This window comes from Rhodamnia argentea, chromosome 1, assembly GCF_020921035.1.
Source record: "Rhodamnia argentea isolate NSW1041297 chromosome 1, ASM2092103v1, whole genome shotgun sequence".
NCBI lineage: Eukaryota > Viridiplantae > Streptophyta > Magnoliopsida > Myrtales > Myrtaceae > Rhodamnia > Rhodamnia argentea.
Window position 1 is genome coordinate 12,574,473 of NC_063150.1, and position 18,973 is coordinate 12,593,445.

Here is an 18,973-nt window from a genome sequence, read left to right on the forward strand (position 1 = left end):
AGATCTCGTAGGAGTTGTAATAGCCATATTAATTCAAAGGCTAAATTGGCCAACCCTTTATATTCCAATTCAGTCTTGGATCGAGCGATGGTTGGTTGCTTTTTAGAACTTCGGAAAACTAAGTTGGGACAAAAACAAATGCAATAATCACTAATAGACTTTCAGTTATCAAGGCAGTCGGCCCAGTCAGCATCTGTAAACACAGTGAGGATCAATTAGTGCATAGGCCGCTAGCTTATTTATAGATTTTACATGATGACTATTTAAAGTATCAATATATTATTAAACTGTGTCACGGTCAATCAAGGAAAATGTACAGAGTCTCCAAAATATATCTCAAACACTTTTATGGATTTTGTCACTTTGCCTATGCGAATGGGAATTAGTCAAAGCAAAGATTCGGATCCACTTTATTACTAAAAAAATTATTTCCCTTTTCTTCTCCTTAGAAAGATACATCTAGTAAACTACAAAGTGCTGTTCCCGTGTCTTATTCAGGAAGCTGCAAGGTAACCAACCATCCTCTGCCTTCTGGTCAGAAAAACTGAATGAATTTGACCTGTCCCCGTTATTTCACATGACATAACTATTAAAAATTGCTGTGGGTAGGTGACTAGAATTCTTCAACCGCAATCGTCCACCATGCCTTGTCTCCCAAGCTGAATTTGAGGGGTTTTTTGCAATTGTTGAACATTTCCTGTCTACTTCGAAACAATCGATTAATCAAAGTCAGATAGCAACAAGTCTTTGATCTTAGCGACATTTTCATATGTAGCACGCTAATTCTTATTTCTTCATAAACACGCTACATATGAAGTTCAAGTTACTAGTTGTGGAATCAATTCGCATGTTCCAAAACAAACCAAACTTATGGAATTCAGAACAAGTAAACATAAGTAACCTAGACATATGAACATTTGAGTTTCCAACATTGAGTTGAGTTATCAAAGAAGAATACACTCAGATTCAATCTACTTAAAAATAACGAAAACGATTAGCTCAAACTTCATTGTTCCAATGCTTGAAAGATTAAGAGAACTTGCAACATAGTTCTTATTCACCATGATCAACGACCTTCTTCGAAACTATTGGTGATGAGAGGCTCGCCGGAGCTGACGGACGGCGGCAACTGGGCGTGGTACACTGCGATCGGCATCTTATTAGGGAGCACTGGCACCGTAGCCTCGAAATTGAGGACCTGAAGCGCTTGCCGTATGGAAGGCCTCAAGCCCCGATCGGGATGAGCACACCACAAGCCCACCAGCAGCGAGCACTCCACTTGTTTCCCATCAAAATCCGCTTGGAGTCTCTCGTCTACAGCCTCAACAACCTGGCCTTTCCCATAGAGATCCCACACCCACTCCACCAAGCTCATCTCCGGGGTTGGCTCTATCGGATCAACGGACCTCCGTCCCGTAGCAATCTCAAGTGCGACCACCCCGAAGCTATACACATCGGACTCCTTGCTCGCTCGCCCTGTGCTCACGTACTCCGGGGCCAGGTACCCGAATGTGCCTGCTAGCCCGGTCGTCTGTGGCCCTAGCTCGTGGTCCATGAGGCGGGCCAGCCCAAAGTCTCCAAGCTTGACGTTGAACCCCGAGTCTAGCATCACGTTGCTAGACTTGATGTCCCGATGCACCACGCACTGCTCCCACTCCTCATGGAGATAGAGGAGCGCGGAGGCGAGCCCGACCGAAATCTTGTACCGGGCAGCCCAACTCAGAGGGCTCTTCTTGCCGAAGAGGTGCCTGTCAAGGCTACCGTTCGGCATGAACTCGTAGAGGAGGAGGAACTCATTCCCCTCGTGGCACCAACCTATCAGTTGCACCAAATTTCTGTGCCTCAAGCTGGTGATCACCTTCACCTCGGTGATGAACTCCTTCTTCCCCTGTTTGGAACCTCTCGATATCCGCTTCACCGCCACTGCCGCATCTAGGCCAACCAGATATCCCCTGTAGACTGCCCCAAACCCGCCCTGGCCCAGCTTCCTCTCCTCGGCGAAGTTGTTGGTGGCGGAAACGAGTTCGGTGTATGTAAACCTCCGTGGCCCTGCGCCTCTCTCAAGCTCGTCATTTATGGACGTCAAGTTTGCCATCGCCGGTCCCTCGCTCCTCCTCTTCCTCCTCCAGAGGATTGCGGATATTGCCACCATGCCGCAGAGAAGGACTCCTAGTGGAACTGCTAAGCCAACAACTAACATGGTCCTTTTTGTATTTCCTTGCTTTTCATTGACTTCAAGGTTTGAACTGAAGGACCAAGATTCAACTTGGTGACGTTCAATGTAATAGCCAGTCGCAGCTGAGAAACCGATCATCACCTCCTCGGGCAAGACAGTGGTGAGATCAATCAGATACGAAATACTTGTGTTTTCGTGCGGGTTCGGTGTAGTCTGGTAGCTCCAAGAAACGCTCAAGTTCTTGGTCGTGGAGTTGTACACAATCCACGCGTCGGCTGTGTCGCCGCTGTGGAAGCTGGCGTTCCAAGGGGTGGTCACGGCCGAGGCGATCGAGTTTTTGTTGATCCCGACATGCTCATACGAAGGGTCCCATTCGGGATTGGCGAAGGTGTCGAACTCAACCGCGACGATTTGGTTCGATGAGGAGTCGCTGTACGTGGTGTTAAACAGGCCCAAGAAGCCACCAATCGAATTGACCGGGATTTGGAACCCGACCGGGGCGAGGAAGAAGGCCAACCCGGCCCCGTACAATTTCTGGTTCTGCGTGTCGATGGTGAAGGAGAAGCGAGTGGAGAAGTCGGTGAGCCTCCTGGAGGCGGAGTCCCAGAGCCTCAACTTCTCAGCGTAAAATGCTCGGCCGACATGGCACGAGTAACTGGGGCTAGTGAAGTCGATGGTCCCGACGTTGGGCTTCGCATCGCCTTCATAGACCATGTCCGTGGCCTGCGGGTCGAACCGATGTATGTTGAAGGAAAGAGAATAGCCCGATCGAAGCGGCACATAGAAGGACAAAAAGAGAAGGAAATGGCGCAACGAGCGCTTCCATCCCGAATTGAGAGCCATGGAGAAAGAGAGAATGTGAAAATTGAGTTTTAAGCCATACAGTCACGATTATATTATGTTGTTCATGGTCTGAACTGAGCCAGACCTTGATGCTCAAGTTTAGGCCCCAACGATTCGTTGACTTTTCGAAGCTTCATTAGAAGAAACAGCCGCAACAGATAATGTAAAGAACAGACGATATTGTTCAGACTGATTCATCATCCCCGACTCAACGGCGAAAATAACGACATCATGGTATTAAATACGATGTAGCCAGCGAGGACAAAGTTCGATTTGTCCTGCCTAAGATGAGCTCCAACAGGGTACTTCGTACCTTTCCTCGTCTGAAACAAATCAATTCAATCGGTCAACGGCTCAAGCGAGGTGGGGACTTGGGGGATTTTCAAAAGAAAAACATGTTCACGTGATATGATTGGGTCTAATATTCCGGATGCAGGATTGGGGCTATACGCGAACATTGTGGCATCAAAGTTTTCTATTATTCAATGAGAACTAAACTGAACATGTTCACCAAACTATAATTTGTTTTGAGTTGATGTCTCGAGTCTCTCGACTTCACGAAATCCGTCGAAGCTGGGCATCGGATGCTAAAATCCAATGTTCAGCACAACTTAACTCAATGGAGGATGTAACAGTCCAAACCCCACATCGAATGAGCGAAATCTTTAGACATAACTATAACTATCTCTAGCTTCACTGTACTACACTAAATCAATCAATTTTTCAAGATATCAAATTTCAACTATTAATAGTATAGGTTAGTATCTTATGAATTAAGTTTTATCTTTGATATTGGAAAAAAAATTCTCCTATTTTGATTGTGTAAAAAACTTTCCTAAAAATTTGAGCATTTCTAAATTCGAATACTTTTTTTTTTTAATGTTATGCAGAATTTCTTGCTTTTTCTTGAAATTTATAAAGATTTGAATTTCAATTTCAATTGGATGCTATAGGCGATGTTTCTCTCTTTTTGGCTGCCAAGCAAATCAGACACGTGTCCAAAAAGAGACAATTCTTGTGCAAAGGTTGACTGATCAAAAAGGGAAAGAGATGATGAAGTGCATTGTCGGATTCAGTTTGGTCGGTAAGGCTCTTTTGTTTTACGGAAAATAAATTATTTGAAAAATATCTTTTTAAAATAATCAGTTAGATCACTTGAAACAATTATTCACTAAAAAATATCTTTCATTTATTTATTTTTGTAAGTAATACAAGAAATCATATTTTGGAAAAAAGAAATTCCAAATTTTCCGCAATTCAACGGCATCACCACCTTTTGTTGTGTCGTCACAAGTCTCATATATACCCCACTTTTCAGTCCCCTCTCATCACTTTTCTCTTTTTATCTCTAAACACAGAATTACCAAACTTTCTTCTAGTTTAGATTGAAGTAGTGCTCGTCAAGCTTGGGGAAATGGCAATGTTATCAGAGAATGAACATCCGGTGAAGGCTTTGAATGGATAGCCATAGATGTTTCAGGACATCTTTCTTCCTCTAAGTTCTCAAGAAGGTAACATTTGTCTGGTCTTTGTTGCTGTTTTTTAGTGCAACTGAAAATACAAGAAATGTGAACATTTTTTTCTCGAAATACATTAAATTTCCCAGCTGAATGATCCACAGCAAGTTCAGCATAACAAGTTGAACCTCAGTAAAGTTTAGGGTAGAATTTGTCATATAGACGACGTTCGAAGTGCTAGTACTTAGAATCAATAGCATAAAACAACAGAAAATGTAGAATAATGGCTGCCAGGTGTGGAGATAATTTCAAGAACAACCCTTTTATATAGCAAAACTGATTAGCTATAGAAGCAAAATGAAGATTCAGCAAAATGGCCGACTTTCAAAGGATTGCAGCCATTGTTTTTCACTTTTATGTAATGGAGCAACATAATCGTCATGGGTTGCCTACGATACTAATGTCAAGCACGTTCTCGACTGTTTATTTGATTCTACTATAGATTCGGGTTACAATAAGTATTGTCAGTCCACAGTGGATAATAACACTTATTACGGCCATGCGGAATGCAATGGGGCGATTTCTCATCCCGATTGCACCACATGCCTACATCAGGCTTGGAATTGGATATCGGGATTGCACGTACAACATCGATGCTCAAGTTCAGTTAATGGATTGCAGAATCCGGTATGAGGAGTATGTATTTACCGAGTAGCCATATTTACTTCTTCATAAAGAGCTTGGAGCTCCTCTTACCAAGTTTTCATTCTCGCAGGTGTGGACGACTATGCCTTCCCTTTGAAATAAGTGATAAGCACTTTAGTGTAGTTTGTAGTGAAAGGGAGACTTGATAAATGTATGATTTAGATATAAGGAAATTCATCATTATGATTTTTACTCTTCCAGTTTCAAAGCAAAGCCTTATTACTTCTTTGCTGCACATGATGGAATATGAAATTGCAATTGGTGAAGAATATTTTCAATAAAATTTTACTGCTCTAATCCCATAACAATAGAAAACGGCTCGGGAAAGTGATTTACAACTACCCAACTCAAAATGGTCTTCCTATTAATTGATGACACTTGAATATTCCTTTTGATTGATTGGACTGCGGGAATCGAGCCGAATCATTACAATAAAAAAACCATGAAACTTTTCCACAAATAATTAAGTGTTACACTGGATATGTTTGTTTTTCTAAAACTATATTTTTTTGAGAATGTCTAAAGCTGTTTTTTTTTCCTGGGAAAACTGTTTTAAGTTTATTTTTACTATTTAGTACATGGAAAATAAATGGCTAAATTGAAACCCTTTGCAATCTAAGGAAACTACCACAGTATAAAAGTGGAAAATGACTCTCCAAATATCCAAGAGGAAAGCGTTTTGCAATTGAGGAGCCACTATACTAAACCAAGCTAACTGAGGTCTGGTGCTAGCTCTTCTAAAGCTACATGGTTTTAAGGAATCTAACCAAAAATTCGCCTAAAACATGTATAACTCTTACTATGCAGCAGGTGCCTTTACAAAAATTGCAAACTTGATATCCAAATTGCTGGCATCGCCTTTGCAGGTACATAAGGTACATTACCAAGCGACAGGACTTAATTTTCATGAAACAAACATATTTTCGAGATGTCATAAAATTGGTTTTCAAGAGGTCATTTTCAAGGAAAATGATTGCACTCTTTAGCATTTGGCCAAACACGCAAAAATGAGAATGAAATCATTTTTCATCGTTCAAAACACGAAAAACCGATTGCAACTTTATAAACAGAAAAAAGATATAAATAGAAAAAACAAATTTGATATTATTGTGCTCATTGTCTTTACATCGTCGTGTCAATATTTGAGTTGTTAGTCTAATTTATATCATTTTTGTTTAGCCCCAACATCCATAAATCAATGCATTGGCTCTTTTCACTTTTAATACGGTGAGATAACTCAAATTAGTGTCTATTCTTTCATATTATCAGAGCCTGCTCTAAGTTCTTCTTTCTAGGGTTCATCGAGCACCTCTTATACACTAGTGGCAATCCCCAAACTCTTCATCTTCCTCTGATCTTACCCTGCCATTCGATCTTCCTAACATATCAGTCAAACTAGATGGACGAAATTATCTTTATTGGAGCATATCAACTTCTCGACTATGCTAATGGTATTATCTTAGCCCCACCGAAAGCAATTGCATCACAGTTAAAGAAAGATCTCAACTTGCATGATTCAATTCCCGAATTTGAAGCATGGTTCATTCAATATTAGGTCACTCTCACTCACTTAATGCTCTCTGTTGCCAAGGAAGTTGGCTCCAATCTAGTTGGTGTCTGCATATCCCACCGTGTCCGGTGCACTCTTACAACATTGTCTTTTTCACAAATGCTCGCATAGTAGGACTTCTTTAAATTATGACTGGAGTTTTACCATTTATGGATTCTGGTTCGGTTGGATATTTATCAAGATTTGAGAAAGATTTATTAATTGAGGATGGTTATTTCGGAAATATGAGAGAATACCAAGAATAGAAGTTCATGGTGGAGGGGGGTTCCCTTGACTGTACAAAAGAATGAGTTGGTTTCTTATATATTATGTGTGGGTCAAGAAGAAGAACAACAAGAAAATGAAAAAAAGAAGTTAGGTTTACTTTCCTGCACAAGCGTACAAAAATAAGATAATTTGTGTACGTGAATTTTACATCCAATTGAGTTATTTTATTTGTAAATATTTTTGGGTTTGCGTAAGTTTTAAATCCAAGTAAGTTATTTTATTTGTAAGAACTTTCGGTTTGGGTGTAATCTAGATGTTGAAATATGAAGACCTATATTTTGGCCGATGAGATTAACAAGCGAAATAGTTAATTTGGACTTGGATTACTGGTGATCACGATTTGGGATTTGAATCTTTGGCGCCATGGATATTCGAGTGATAAACCGGTGGACAATTGATGCTTAGTTTTGGATCATGAGCAATCAGTCTATGCGAAATCAGTCTCGAAAGACCACCAGCTTAGACCCTAGCTCCATCAACCCACCCACTCGTCCACCGCATCACTTCCCCTCCCCCACTTTAAAAGGGCCTTTCTATTCTCTCTCCTTCATTTTGTGCACCCAAGAGAAAGGACACCCCTCAATCTCCCCCAAATCTTCCCCTCTCTAGGTTCCTCCTCAACCACGAGCTCCTCTCACCGATGCCACCAACCAGCAGCCCCGACGCCGCCGCTGCTCGAGCCCTCAAGCCCCAACCAGCAGCCCCTCCGTCGCCTATGAACAGCCGCCCTCTCTCTTCCCTTCTCAGCTGCACGGCTCCAAGCAAGAAGGAAGGAGCCCGAGCTCATTTTGATGGCAAATCGATCCTCATTTTCTTTGAATGTGATCCTAAGAGAAGTGTTCATCTAACCCTACCACTAGCTTCTGGAGGCTGGAGATGAGTCTGGTGGAGTGGGTTTGAGATCTTTTCGGGGACAGGAAGCTTCTGGATGCTGTCGATATAAGGCTGGGCTCGGATTTTGAGGAGACGCAAGTCCTCCGCTTGATGATGGTAGGGTTGTGGTGTGCTCATCCAGATCGGTCCCTGAGGCCGTCGATACGGCAAGCGATTCAGGTTCTGAAATCTGAGGCTGACGTCCCGAATCTCCCGATGAAGATGCCTGTTCCTGTCTATCGAGTTCGTACACCATCGGTGGTCAGTTCCGGCGGATCGTTTGTAAGTTCAATCATCGAAGAGGGTCGTTGACCGGGCTTCGACGTATCTTCGCTGCCCTAAAATGTGCATATCGAGTGTACTAGGCGTCGTTGTTAATACACACTTCATAAGTCCCCGTGCTGCATTTTGTGGCTAGATTCCAAGTAAAGAATGCCAGTGGGATGTGACTCTCCTGCGACCGCACAATCCGGAGGATGTGCGAACATCTTTAGCTTCTGCCGAGGACCAAAGTGATTTCAGTTTTCCTTCTTTGTCCCCAAATTTCCAAAAAGCTACCTCTATCCATCTACATCTAAAAGGGGTGTGAGAGTGGCCTTTGCTTTAATTTTCTTTTTCTTTTTTCTTTGGTTGTCAATTCCATTTTACTTTATTCACTGCTGTCTTTACTGTCTAATGGTATACTAATTCTTCATAAGCACACTAGATAAACTGTGATTCGGGCTTCAGCCGTTTTAAGTTGTGTGGTGAGATCACAAGTTATTTTAAACTTGTTAGCAACCCATTGCACTATTACTCCAATAGTGCAGAAATCAAAAGTATTAACTTAAATGCTTTGTGTTTCCTGGATGACGTGCGATGAGATGGAGAAATTTGTAAATGCGTTTTCTGGGCTAAGTGTATGGAAGAGTCTTTAATGAAAACGATTGATGGAAAGGTTTTAAATAAATGTGTAAGAGAAAAAAGAATGAAGTTTGGATAGATGAAGTCACCAAAGGTATAAAAGGATAAAGCCAACGACCAATGATAAATAATTTTCGATGAAGTTCAACACTTAGGCATAAACAACCAAGCCACGTCTCAAAGATAAATGACTTCGAAATAAATAGAGTTCAAGTTACTAGTCGTGGCATCAATTCACATCTTCCAAAGCGAACCGGACATCTGGAATTCACCACAAGTAAACATAAGTAATCTAGAGGAAGGAAAAATTTGAGTTTCCAACATTGAATTGAGTTATCAGACAAGAATTTACTCATGGTAAATTTACCACGCGCAAAGACCTTCTTCGAAACTATTGGTGATGAGAGGCTCGTCGGAGCTGCATGGACAGCGGCAACCGCACATGGTTCCTGTCTATCGAGTTCGTACACCGTCGGAGCTGCATGTAGCCTCAAAATTGGGGGCCTGAAGCGCTTGCCTTTTGGAGGGCCTCGAGCCACGATCGGGATGAGCACACCACAAGCCCACACCAACAAGAACTTGTGGGGGAGAATCAGGCAGCAATTCTCCAGGAACTAGCCCAATTCAGGATCAATTTTTTCTCCAAAACTAAAATGACCAAAATCAACTTAACCCCAGCAAAAACCAGCAGTACATTCCACCAATCCAACCTCAAAATAAGCAAATATGATGCCGAAATATTGAGGAGGCAAAGGCAACAACAACACCGAGATTTTACACGGAAAACCTAATACCAGAAAAACCACGAATGGCCCAAAAAACTTACATTAATCACCAAGAATAGTAGGATACTGAGTTTCTTCACTAGTCAGACACTAGAGGCTAAACATCAATAATACAATAGTGTTTTATCATAACGAAAATTAATTAACACAAATGAAGTAAGAAAATCCTAATCGATTGTAGAAAATAAGAGGAAGTTTGGAGAAGGTTCATTCTCGGTGAACCTATCTCTTTTTGTTTTGCTCTCACTTCTCACTCCATGAAGCAACGCACTCTTTTTTTTTATGTTTTGCCTTTTCTCTTTTCTTCTTTTTGACTTTTTGATGTCTTTTCTATTTTATTTATTGATGTTAGCTAGGAACCACATAGGCAGACCAAACCAACAAATCTGAAGAGAGAACAAAAAAATTTCATTTTTTCATAAAATATTTCTGTAGTAAGATTTAAATAAGGGTTGATCGACTAAGTATTCCATTTTTCTTAGAGTCCTTTCCTTCCCCTCATATGGGGAGTTCCATCATTTGTTTCTTCAAGTGTCAAGTTTTACCATGAACAAGGTTTTGGTCATCCTATAGGATCCATTATCGTCGGTGTGGACTTTCTCAAGTAGGAAGAGCTTCTCTTATAATTTCTCTCGAATCCAATGATATTTCACATCACTATGCTTTGATCTTGAATGCAACACTAGATTTTGGCTAAGATAAATAGCACTCATGCTATCACAATACATAACTCTTGTGGGAATTTTCGCATCCGGAAGAGCTCCTTACTTCCTTTGATGATAGAAATAAACTTTGCTTAATTAGTAGACAAAGTAAATACATTTTCGCAATCTTGATTGCCATGAAACTGCTCCCCCTACAAAAATTATCATATAACCCGATGTGACTTTCAAGACTTTCAAGAATCAATGTCACTGCCATAATTGGAATTTGATAGCATCGTAACTTAGGCTTTTCATTTCCATCACACAAGCAAAATTTAGAAATGCTTCCAATATACCTCAAATTTCATTTAACATTAGTCTAATGATCTTTACCTGGATTTGAGAGAAACTTACAGCACCAACTACATGAGCAATATTTGGTCTTGTACATATCATGGCATATATCAAACTTCATACGACCGATGTATAAAGAATTTTCGTCATTTCTTCCTTCACTTTCACACTTATAGGACACTCTTTACTACTTAATTTGAAGTGGCCAGCAAATTTTAAGTACTTACCGATTTGCATGTGTTGATCTTGAATCTCCCAAGAGTTCGTGAGAATTGAGTTTTAAGACCTATAGTGACGCTTATATTATATTGGACAAGGTGTGAATAGAGTCAGAGCTTGCTGTACAAGTTTCAACCCCCAACGATTTGTTGACTTTTTGAAGCTTTACTTGAAGGAACAACTAGAACAAACAATGTAGAGAACATACAATCTTTCCAAAGTAATCATCATCTCCAAAATAGCAGCGAAAATAACGACATTAAAGGATTATATTAGAAGAGGACAAAATCCGATTTGCCCTACCTAATATCTGCTCGAACATGTGGTTTTTATCTTCCCTAGTCTTGAATAAATTAATTCAATGGGTCCACTCATTGAGTGAAGTGGGAACTAGATCCGTCAAATAGGTGAGTCGGGTAGGGTTGAAAATGGACCAACCCATTTAGCCCATTTTGACCCATTTTCATGTAGTACAAATCTAGCGATCCATACTTGACTGGCCCATATTACTAAAAGGACTTTAATATAAAATCCAGTTTAGAAAAAAATTGTTGTTACAAATTTTTTTTGAAAAATATGTAATGCTAAAACATTGGACAGTTTTTAATAAAAGAAATTCATTTTTTATATTTTTTTCTTTTCCTTTTTTTCTTTTACGTCTGGTGAGGGTAGCTAGCCAATGGCGACCCTTGCTGGATTTCATAGAAAAAAAAAGAAAAAGAAAGGAAAAAAATAAAATAAATAATTAGGAAAAATTGAGAAATTAAAAGAATTAAAAAAGTGACTTGTTCATGGCTCACCTGATCTTATTAGATAACTAACTTATTTATGACTGATTTGAAACTCATTTAAGGCCCATTAACTTAGTAATTAATCTATTTATGACTCGCTTAAGCTTGTTTTTAAATTTTAAGAAAATATATTTATAACCCACATTGTTTTTTTTTTTTTTTTGGGTAAGGTTTATAACCCACATTGTTAATTATCTTTAAAATATGAGTTCTAGACCCATTTTGCTACCTCTAGTAAGATTAGGGGGATCGAAAGAAAAATGTTCACATCATTTAAATGGGTGAAAATTCCTGATGGAGGATTGAGGTTGTACGTGAACATGGTAGCATCTAAGTCTTCAACTATTCAATGGACGTTCATATTGTCGAAGAAATGCATACCCAAATCGTTCAATGAGTCCGCACTTATTCCGATCTTGGTCACTAAATGACAATTTGTCTTATGTTGAAGTTGATTTCACGAAACCGGTTGAAGTTGGGCATATGGTACTGAAATCCAATTTTGAACACAACTTAAATGAATGGAAAATGTGATGGTCAAAGTTTTACATCGAATGAGAGAGATCTTGTGAAATGAGAATTGTTCGCGAGGATATTGGCAGTGCACGTAGCCTTTTTTTTTTTTTTCCTTCCTTGTAAGGATTTTTATGCCACCTAATGTCATGCTCCGACTCTCGGCTCGTAGCATCCCTACCAAATCACCACAGGTCATGAAGGATAACATCTCAAGTACACTATCAACCTACGAATTTACAGCTCATGCGGAACGTGCAACTCTCCCAAACAACAAGATTAGTAGGGATAGTAAAGCAAGGAAATCACAACAGTCATTCCACAAAAAAAAAAAAAAAAATAGTTTCATTCATTAAACAAAAGCAAAATAAGTTTTAACTTTACGGAACTACATAAGTCATATACAACCCCATTCTTTGGAGTGACTCACTAGAACCTCAAAAAGATACACAATCGGATAAGATTAAGCTCTCATCTACCCCAAAAAGATTACTCCAACAGCCATGCCTTTGCATCAATAGGGCTCCAAAAAGAGAGCGGTCATGAGTAAGCCCTAGAACCCCGACCAGAAGAGGGCTAGGACTCCATGTCAGACTCGGGGTCCACTACTTCACTATCAAGCATATCCAAATTCATGGGATCCCAAGAGGAGACGTAAGGGCGTGGATTAGGCGGTCCCTCATGTCTCCGTAGCGCACTATACGTAACGCCATGGTCATTGAGAAACTAGGCCTGGAACAGGTGTAGCACTAGGTGCGACAACCCTTCCTCGACTTAGATCTTAGTGACATGCTTGCTCCCGGATCTGCCCGAGGGCACTTCCTTATGGTGGATAATATAGAAACGCTTGCAAGTAGGGATGCCGAATCGGATATATCGCTCCATCACTTGGGACCTAAAATTGTTAAATGATGAGGTGAGAAATAAATCTCGGTGAGTCAACGCCTAAGCTCGGCTAGGGCGTTGATTCACTCAGACTTCCTAACAAACAACTACTACATCACAAAATAGATATCTCAACTACATGCAAGCTTACCCTCTAGGAGCTACACATAATGCAATGCATACACAATGTAACAGTTAACCAACCAATCCAATGGCAAAGCATCACATCACTTGCATGTACAGGATACTACACGTAGTCCATTTATTATTAGAAATGACCATTAGGTTTAGCACACTAGTCGGTTGGTACTCTTCTCGCGGGATCGGGCATCGCCCTTTACTTCCGGCAACAACTTCTGATAGTCCATGTAATCCCGCTCGACCAACCAGAAGATAATGATTGTCGACATGGCACGAAGCTAACATGAATCCTTAAAAAAGCTTTAGCTCTTCACAAGCTGCGACCGACAAACGAACAGCCAAAAGACAATGATCGACGCACATCCAGCAATCAAAAGATAATGATCACCATGACCGACCGATCGGAAGATAATGATTGTCGAGATTCCCAATTATATGACCACTCAAGCACTTCGACATCCAGCCAATTCATTTCTTTGAATTTAGTCGAATGCTCATACATGCATGCTCAAATACTTGGCCCAAGGCCGTTTTCGTGCTAAAACATGCAACTTGATCTCATACATGGTCACATGAATGCACAATTCTATCAATTGACATTTCAAATAGTTTCAAACGATTAACCTCCAATCGGACATCCATAACAATTAACGGTCAAATCCGACATTCAAACCCATCAATTCAAGGGTCGATTAATCAATCCCAGCCAGTCGATTTTGATAACAAATTCAAATCTAATCGACAGTCAATCGTGCACTCGTCTCTAACCTATCATTCGGTCATGATCAATCAACTACAATCAATCAATTCTAATCCACAATTAGCCACAGACGACCTAGTTAATCAACTTACTTAACTAATTATGATCATTTACCATAAATCACGTTTCTAACTAACCCGACCATAACTAAGCTACCAAAACACATTAATTAGCTAATTAATCTAATTCTGAACGTAATTAGAGTCTTAATAGAGATTCAGGGGCTAACTCACAAATTGAACTAGCTTGGGGCGGTCTCGATATGGCGGCGATGGCAATCGGCGACTCGCGGCCAAACGCGAAACCTCGGGTTCCTCAAGTCCCAATACTTGGCCAAAGGATTTCCAAGAGGTAAAGACACTCCGAGACAGAAGCACGGGCTTGAGGATGGCAGAGGGTGACCTCCAGTGGCCGGAATAGTCATGACCGGAGGCCGAGCGGGGCTGAATCGAGGAGGGCAGAATAGGGTAGGGGTGTCGGGCTTCGTTTTGCAGCGTCTCAAGCTGCTCATGGGTTGGGGGAATGGTTGATGAAGGTTGGGGGTCTTCGGGTTGGCCGAGGGAAGCGACGATGACGGCGGAGGACGGCAGGAGGTGGTGGAATAGCAGCAAACAGCGGCGAGACGCAAAACGGAGGACTTCGGTTCAAAATAGGGGAGAGGATTTCGGGGCTGTTTCGGGCTCCACATGCGACGGTTGGCTACTAAATGCTTCGGGGGGTGACGAGAGTTCGAGGGTAGTTGCTTGGGGTCATCGGTGAGCGGCGGAGCTGGGTTGAGGGAGGCGGAGGACGGTAGGACCCTAGGCCGCACAAAACAAGGGCGCCGGGGTACAGGGCGCTTGCGAGGCTGCCCGACTACTTCCATAGTGGAGGCAGTGGCCGAGGGACGGAGGAGTGGCGAGGTAGTGGCCGGTGGTGGTTGGGAGTGGCGTTGAGGTCTAGGCGACGGGGAACTCGAAGCCGAAGTCGGAACAGGGCGGTGGCGCAAGAGGGTTGTTCCATGGCTCTCCGACGACGCGCAGCGATTGGAAAGGCGGTGGTGGTGGCGAACACTAGCGGATGGAGAAGTAGGAAGGCGGATAGTGGTGGTGGTTGAGTAAAACTATGACAAGGAGGAAGGGAGGAGGCTCGATTTAGGCGGGGGAAGGGGTCGCGCGAAGAATAGGAAGAGAGAGAGAGAGAGAGAGAGAGAGAGAGTGAGTGAGTGATGTGAGGGGGAGTATTGACTAGTGGGTGGTGAAAGACTTGTGGGGCCCACTAGGTTTGAATTTTTTTTGTCTTGTAGTGTATAAATGTGAGGGCAAAATGGTCATTCGAAGAATCGGGGTTGAACGAATATTTAGCTCAACCGGCAGAGGGTATTTTGGTCTTTTCACGGGTTAGGCACAGTAGGGATTAGGCTCGAGTGCGAGAATTTCTATCCCTAATCGCGACGACTAAGATTTTCGAAACCTAATCTACTCTGATCGGTGCTTCGAGAATCGTCCAAAATTCGTCCCCTAATTCCTTACGATCCGAAATTTTATACCATGAATTCAATATTCATCCTTTTATTGAATTTAGGCACTTTACGTATAACGAATTTTCAGGGCGTTGCACCTAATTTAGGTAGGTCGAGGATCGAAATCGAACCCACTCTCATCGCTTTCCCATGGAGTACCAGCTCCATTGTTGTTCATATGCATAAGAAACACGGGCTAAAGTGCACAATAGGCGATTTCATGACTTTGGGCCAAGGGTCTAAGTAACTGATTTCAACTACATACTAATCAAAGGTACGAGAATACTTAATATCGGACTACATTTTCATTTAACAGCTTAAATCGTCATAGCAATTGGCCTCATGAAAATTTTCAAAAGGCAAGAAAAGCTTCTTTAGAGAATAGGAGTAAATTAAGTACAAATTGAAAGAATAAGAACTTGAATTTGATCGCACACACTTTGGTGTGGAAATTTGTATTATATTTTTAATATGTACATGAACGGGAAAATCACAATTGAAAAGATTTAACAAAATGTGAGAATCTACAATATTAGCACAAATATGAAAGCTTAGCTCTATCGACGGAATCGGCACAAATCATAAAAGATTGGCAATCAATGGAATCGACACGAATCATGGAAAATTGGCTCTATCCATGGGAATGACACATGTTATGAAAGATTGCTCTATCATGGGAGATTTGCTTTATCACACCCGCTCAAGCGAAACGGTAGCGAGTCACTTGTGAGCTTATTGTGTATAATAAGAAATCGGGATATGGATAGACGTTTTATCATGACATCAACGGTTTGCACATGTGTAGATATGAAGTAAACAAAATGATAGTCAATTTTCATGTGCTTGGTTTGTGCATGGAAGATGGGATTTGTGTTAGATATATTGCCCCTACATTATCACAAAGAACAAATGGTGACCGATGAATAGTGTATCGAAGATCTCGGAGTAGTTGTAATAGCCGTATTAATTCAAAGGCTAAATTGGCCGTATTCCAATTCAGTCTTGGATCGAGCAATTGTTTGTTGCTTTTTAGAACTTTAGGAAACTAAGTTGGGACAAAAATAAGTGCAATAACCACTAATAAACTTTCAGCCATCAAGGCAGCCGGCCCGATCAGTATCTATAAACATAGTGAGGATCAATTAGTGCATAGGCCGCTAGCTTATTTATAGATTTTACATGATGGCTATATAAATGATCAATATATTATCAAACTTTGTCACGATCAATCAAGGAAAATGCACAGAGTCTCCAAAATATAGCTCAAACACTTTTTATGGATTTTGTGTGACGCCTTGGAAATTCGAAATCTATAAATTGCCTGAATTCAATAAAAGGAAGAATTATTATTGAATTTCAATTGGAAAAATTTTAGATCACAAGGACGTAAGTGACGAATTTCGATGAGTCCCGATTTATCGTTCGGTTTCGATTAGGTTTCGAAATCTCGGTCGCTGTGATTTAGGATTTTAATCCTTGTGCCTAGACCTAGTTCGGACCGAACCTTGCCCATGAAAATCCAAATTTTATTCTCCATCGGTCGAACCAAAAATCCAATCAGTCCCGATTTATCAAAAGACCGTTTCGCCCTTGGATATTATGCATGTGGGACAAAAAAATTTAAATTTGACGAGACCCATGGGCCCCACCTCAATCAAACCAGCCAACCACCATTCAACTCAAGTATCATCTCTCTCTCTCTCTCTCTCTCTCTCTCTCTCTCTCTCACGTTTGCACCCCGCTCCTCCACATTGTTCTCACACGACACCCCTCCTCACCTCACCGAAGCCATCCTCCTCCTTCCTTCTTCATTTTCGCGAGCCATCGCCTCCAACCACCCTCGGCCTCCTTCGTTTGCCACTGCACCACCATCGTCATCGCTCCGGCAGCCGCACGCCGCTGCCAGACCTCGGAAGCAGCCCCGGCGCCCCGGCTCTGTTTCCGCCTCAAAGGGTCGTAGCGCTGCTCCAGCCACCCCGGGCCACTTCTTACCACCACCCACCTTCAAGCCATTGTCCCTCCGACCTCCGGACTGCGTCCGACCACCGTGCACCACCTCGGAGCCGATGATCAGCCCCGCAACAGCACCCCGGTGCAGCCTCCCTTGTTTCGCGTCGAGCTATTGTTTGCCGACCTCCACCGCGACCGAGCCACACTCGCCGCTCGCCAACCACCCCAAGCCATCACCCTCCACATCTAGTCATCCCACGGAGCCTCCGGCAGCCGGCTGTCACCCGTATAGCCCCGAAATAGCCCCGGCCAGCCTCCCTTGTTCCGCCCCGCGCGCCTGTTTTTGGGCCGGTTACGTATAATCGCTGTTCGGCCTCCTCCAATAATCCGCCGCCGCCGCCGGTGCCGGTACCACCTGCAGCTTCCTCGAAAACCCCTCGACCTTGGCCAACCTTTCCCTCGGCCTTGAACCCACGAAGTCACCCTAAAACAGCCCCATTTCCTATGTTTCGCCTTTGTCCAGCTAATGTTCATTGCCGGCTACCACTGTTCCGGCCACCGGCGGCCACCAGCCACTACCGTCGGGTCTTGTGCTGCTGTCCCGGAGAGTCGCCACGTCCCGGGAACCGCCCTTGGTCAAGTCAAAAACCCGGAGCTTAAGTTCGAATGCAGGCCACTAATCATCGTCGCCAGGCCGAGTCGAGTTCGTGATGTCGCCGTCCGAGTCGAAACTACCCGAGCTAATTTTAATCGCGAGTTAGCCCCTAACTCTTGGTTAGGACGCTAATTGTGTTCGGAATTAGATTAATTAGCTAATTAGGGCGCTTAGGTAGATTAATTACGGTCGGGCTAGATAGAAACCTGATTTAGGCTAAATGACTATAATTAGTTAAGATTAATTGATTAGCTAGGTTGTCTGTGGCTAATTGGTGAGTAGAACCGATTGATTTGACTGATTGTGTTGATTTTCTTACTATTCTATCCCCGCCGATCTTGTTGTTTGGGAGTGTTGCACGTTCCGCATGCGCTGTAATTTCGTAGGTCGATAGTGTACCCGAAACGCTATCTTTCGTGACTTGAGGCAAGTTTGATAGGGATGTGGCGAGCCCGAGGATTGGGGCGTGACATTTTGTCACTTTGCCTATGTGAATGGGAACTTGTCAAAGCAAAGATTCGGATCCCCTTTATTACTAAAAAATTATTTGCCTTGTCTTCTCCTTGGAACGATACATCTAGTAAACTACAAAGTGCTTTTCCCATGTCATATTCGGGAAGCTGCAAGGTAACCATCCTCTGCCTTCCGGTTAGAAAAACTGAATGAATTTGACCTGTCTCCGTCATTTTACATGACATAACTATTAAAATTTGTTGTGGGCAGGTCATTAGAGTTCTTCGGTTGAAATAGTCCACCATCCCTTGTCACCCCAGCTGAATTTGAGGGGGCATTCGCAATTGTTAAACATTTCCTGTCTACTTCGAAACAATCGACTAATCAAAGTCAGAAGCGACATTTTCATATGTAGCACGCTAATTCTTATTTCTTCATAAGCACGCTAGATAAATGACAAAGAATCTTAGATGAAGCTCACCATCCAGGCAAAAAAGAAACAATTACCAATGATAAAGGACTTCGAGT

The 18,973-nt window shown here is 42.2% G+C and overlaps 1 protein-coding gene across 1 annotated transcript; it reads right to left on the reverse strand.

The window, feature by feature from the left end:
* Positions 1 to 1,066: 1,066 nt before the first annotated feature.
* LOC115753820 (L-type lectin-domain containing receptor kinase IX.1-like) lies at positions 1,067 to 18,678 on the reverse strand. Its single transcript, XM_048276930.1, has 5 exons — positions 18,544 to 18,678; positions 17,622 to 17,801; positions 17,171 to 17,506; positions 9,931 to 9,965; positions 1,067 to 2,978 (listed from the first exon to the last, which is right to left on the reverse strand). The coding sequence occupies exons 1-5, from the start codon at positions 18,676 to 18,678 to the stop codon at positions 1,067 to 1,069; spliced, it is 2,598 nt and encodes an 865-aa protein (XP_048132887.1).
* Positions 18,679 to 18,973: the final 295 nt, after the last annotated feature.

What these genes read in the sequence shown, in the direction of transcription:
- LOC115753820 (XM_048276930.1), bottom strand. Translation starts at nt 18,678, where the DNA reads ATGACGGAGACAGGTCAAATTCATTCAGTTTTTCTAACCGGAAGGCAG. An exon ending in GCTATTTCGGGGCTATACGG is followed by an intron (nt 17,507 to 17,621) that starts GTGACAGCCGGC and finishes GGCAAACAATAG; the next exon opens with CTCGACGCGAAACAAGGGAG. An exon ending in GAAGGAGGAGGATGGCTTCG is followed by an intron (nt 9,966 to 17,170) that starts GTGAGGTGAGGA and finishes TTCTCTCTTCAG; the next exon opens with ATTTGTTGGTTTGGTCTGCC.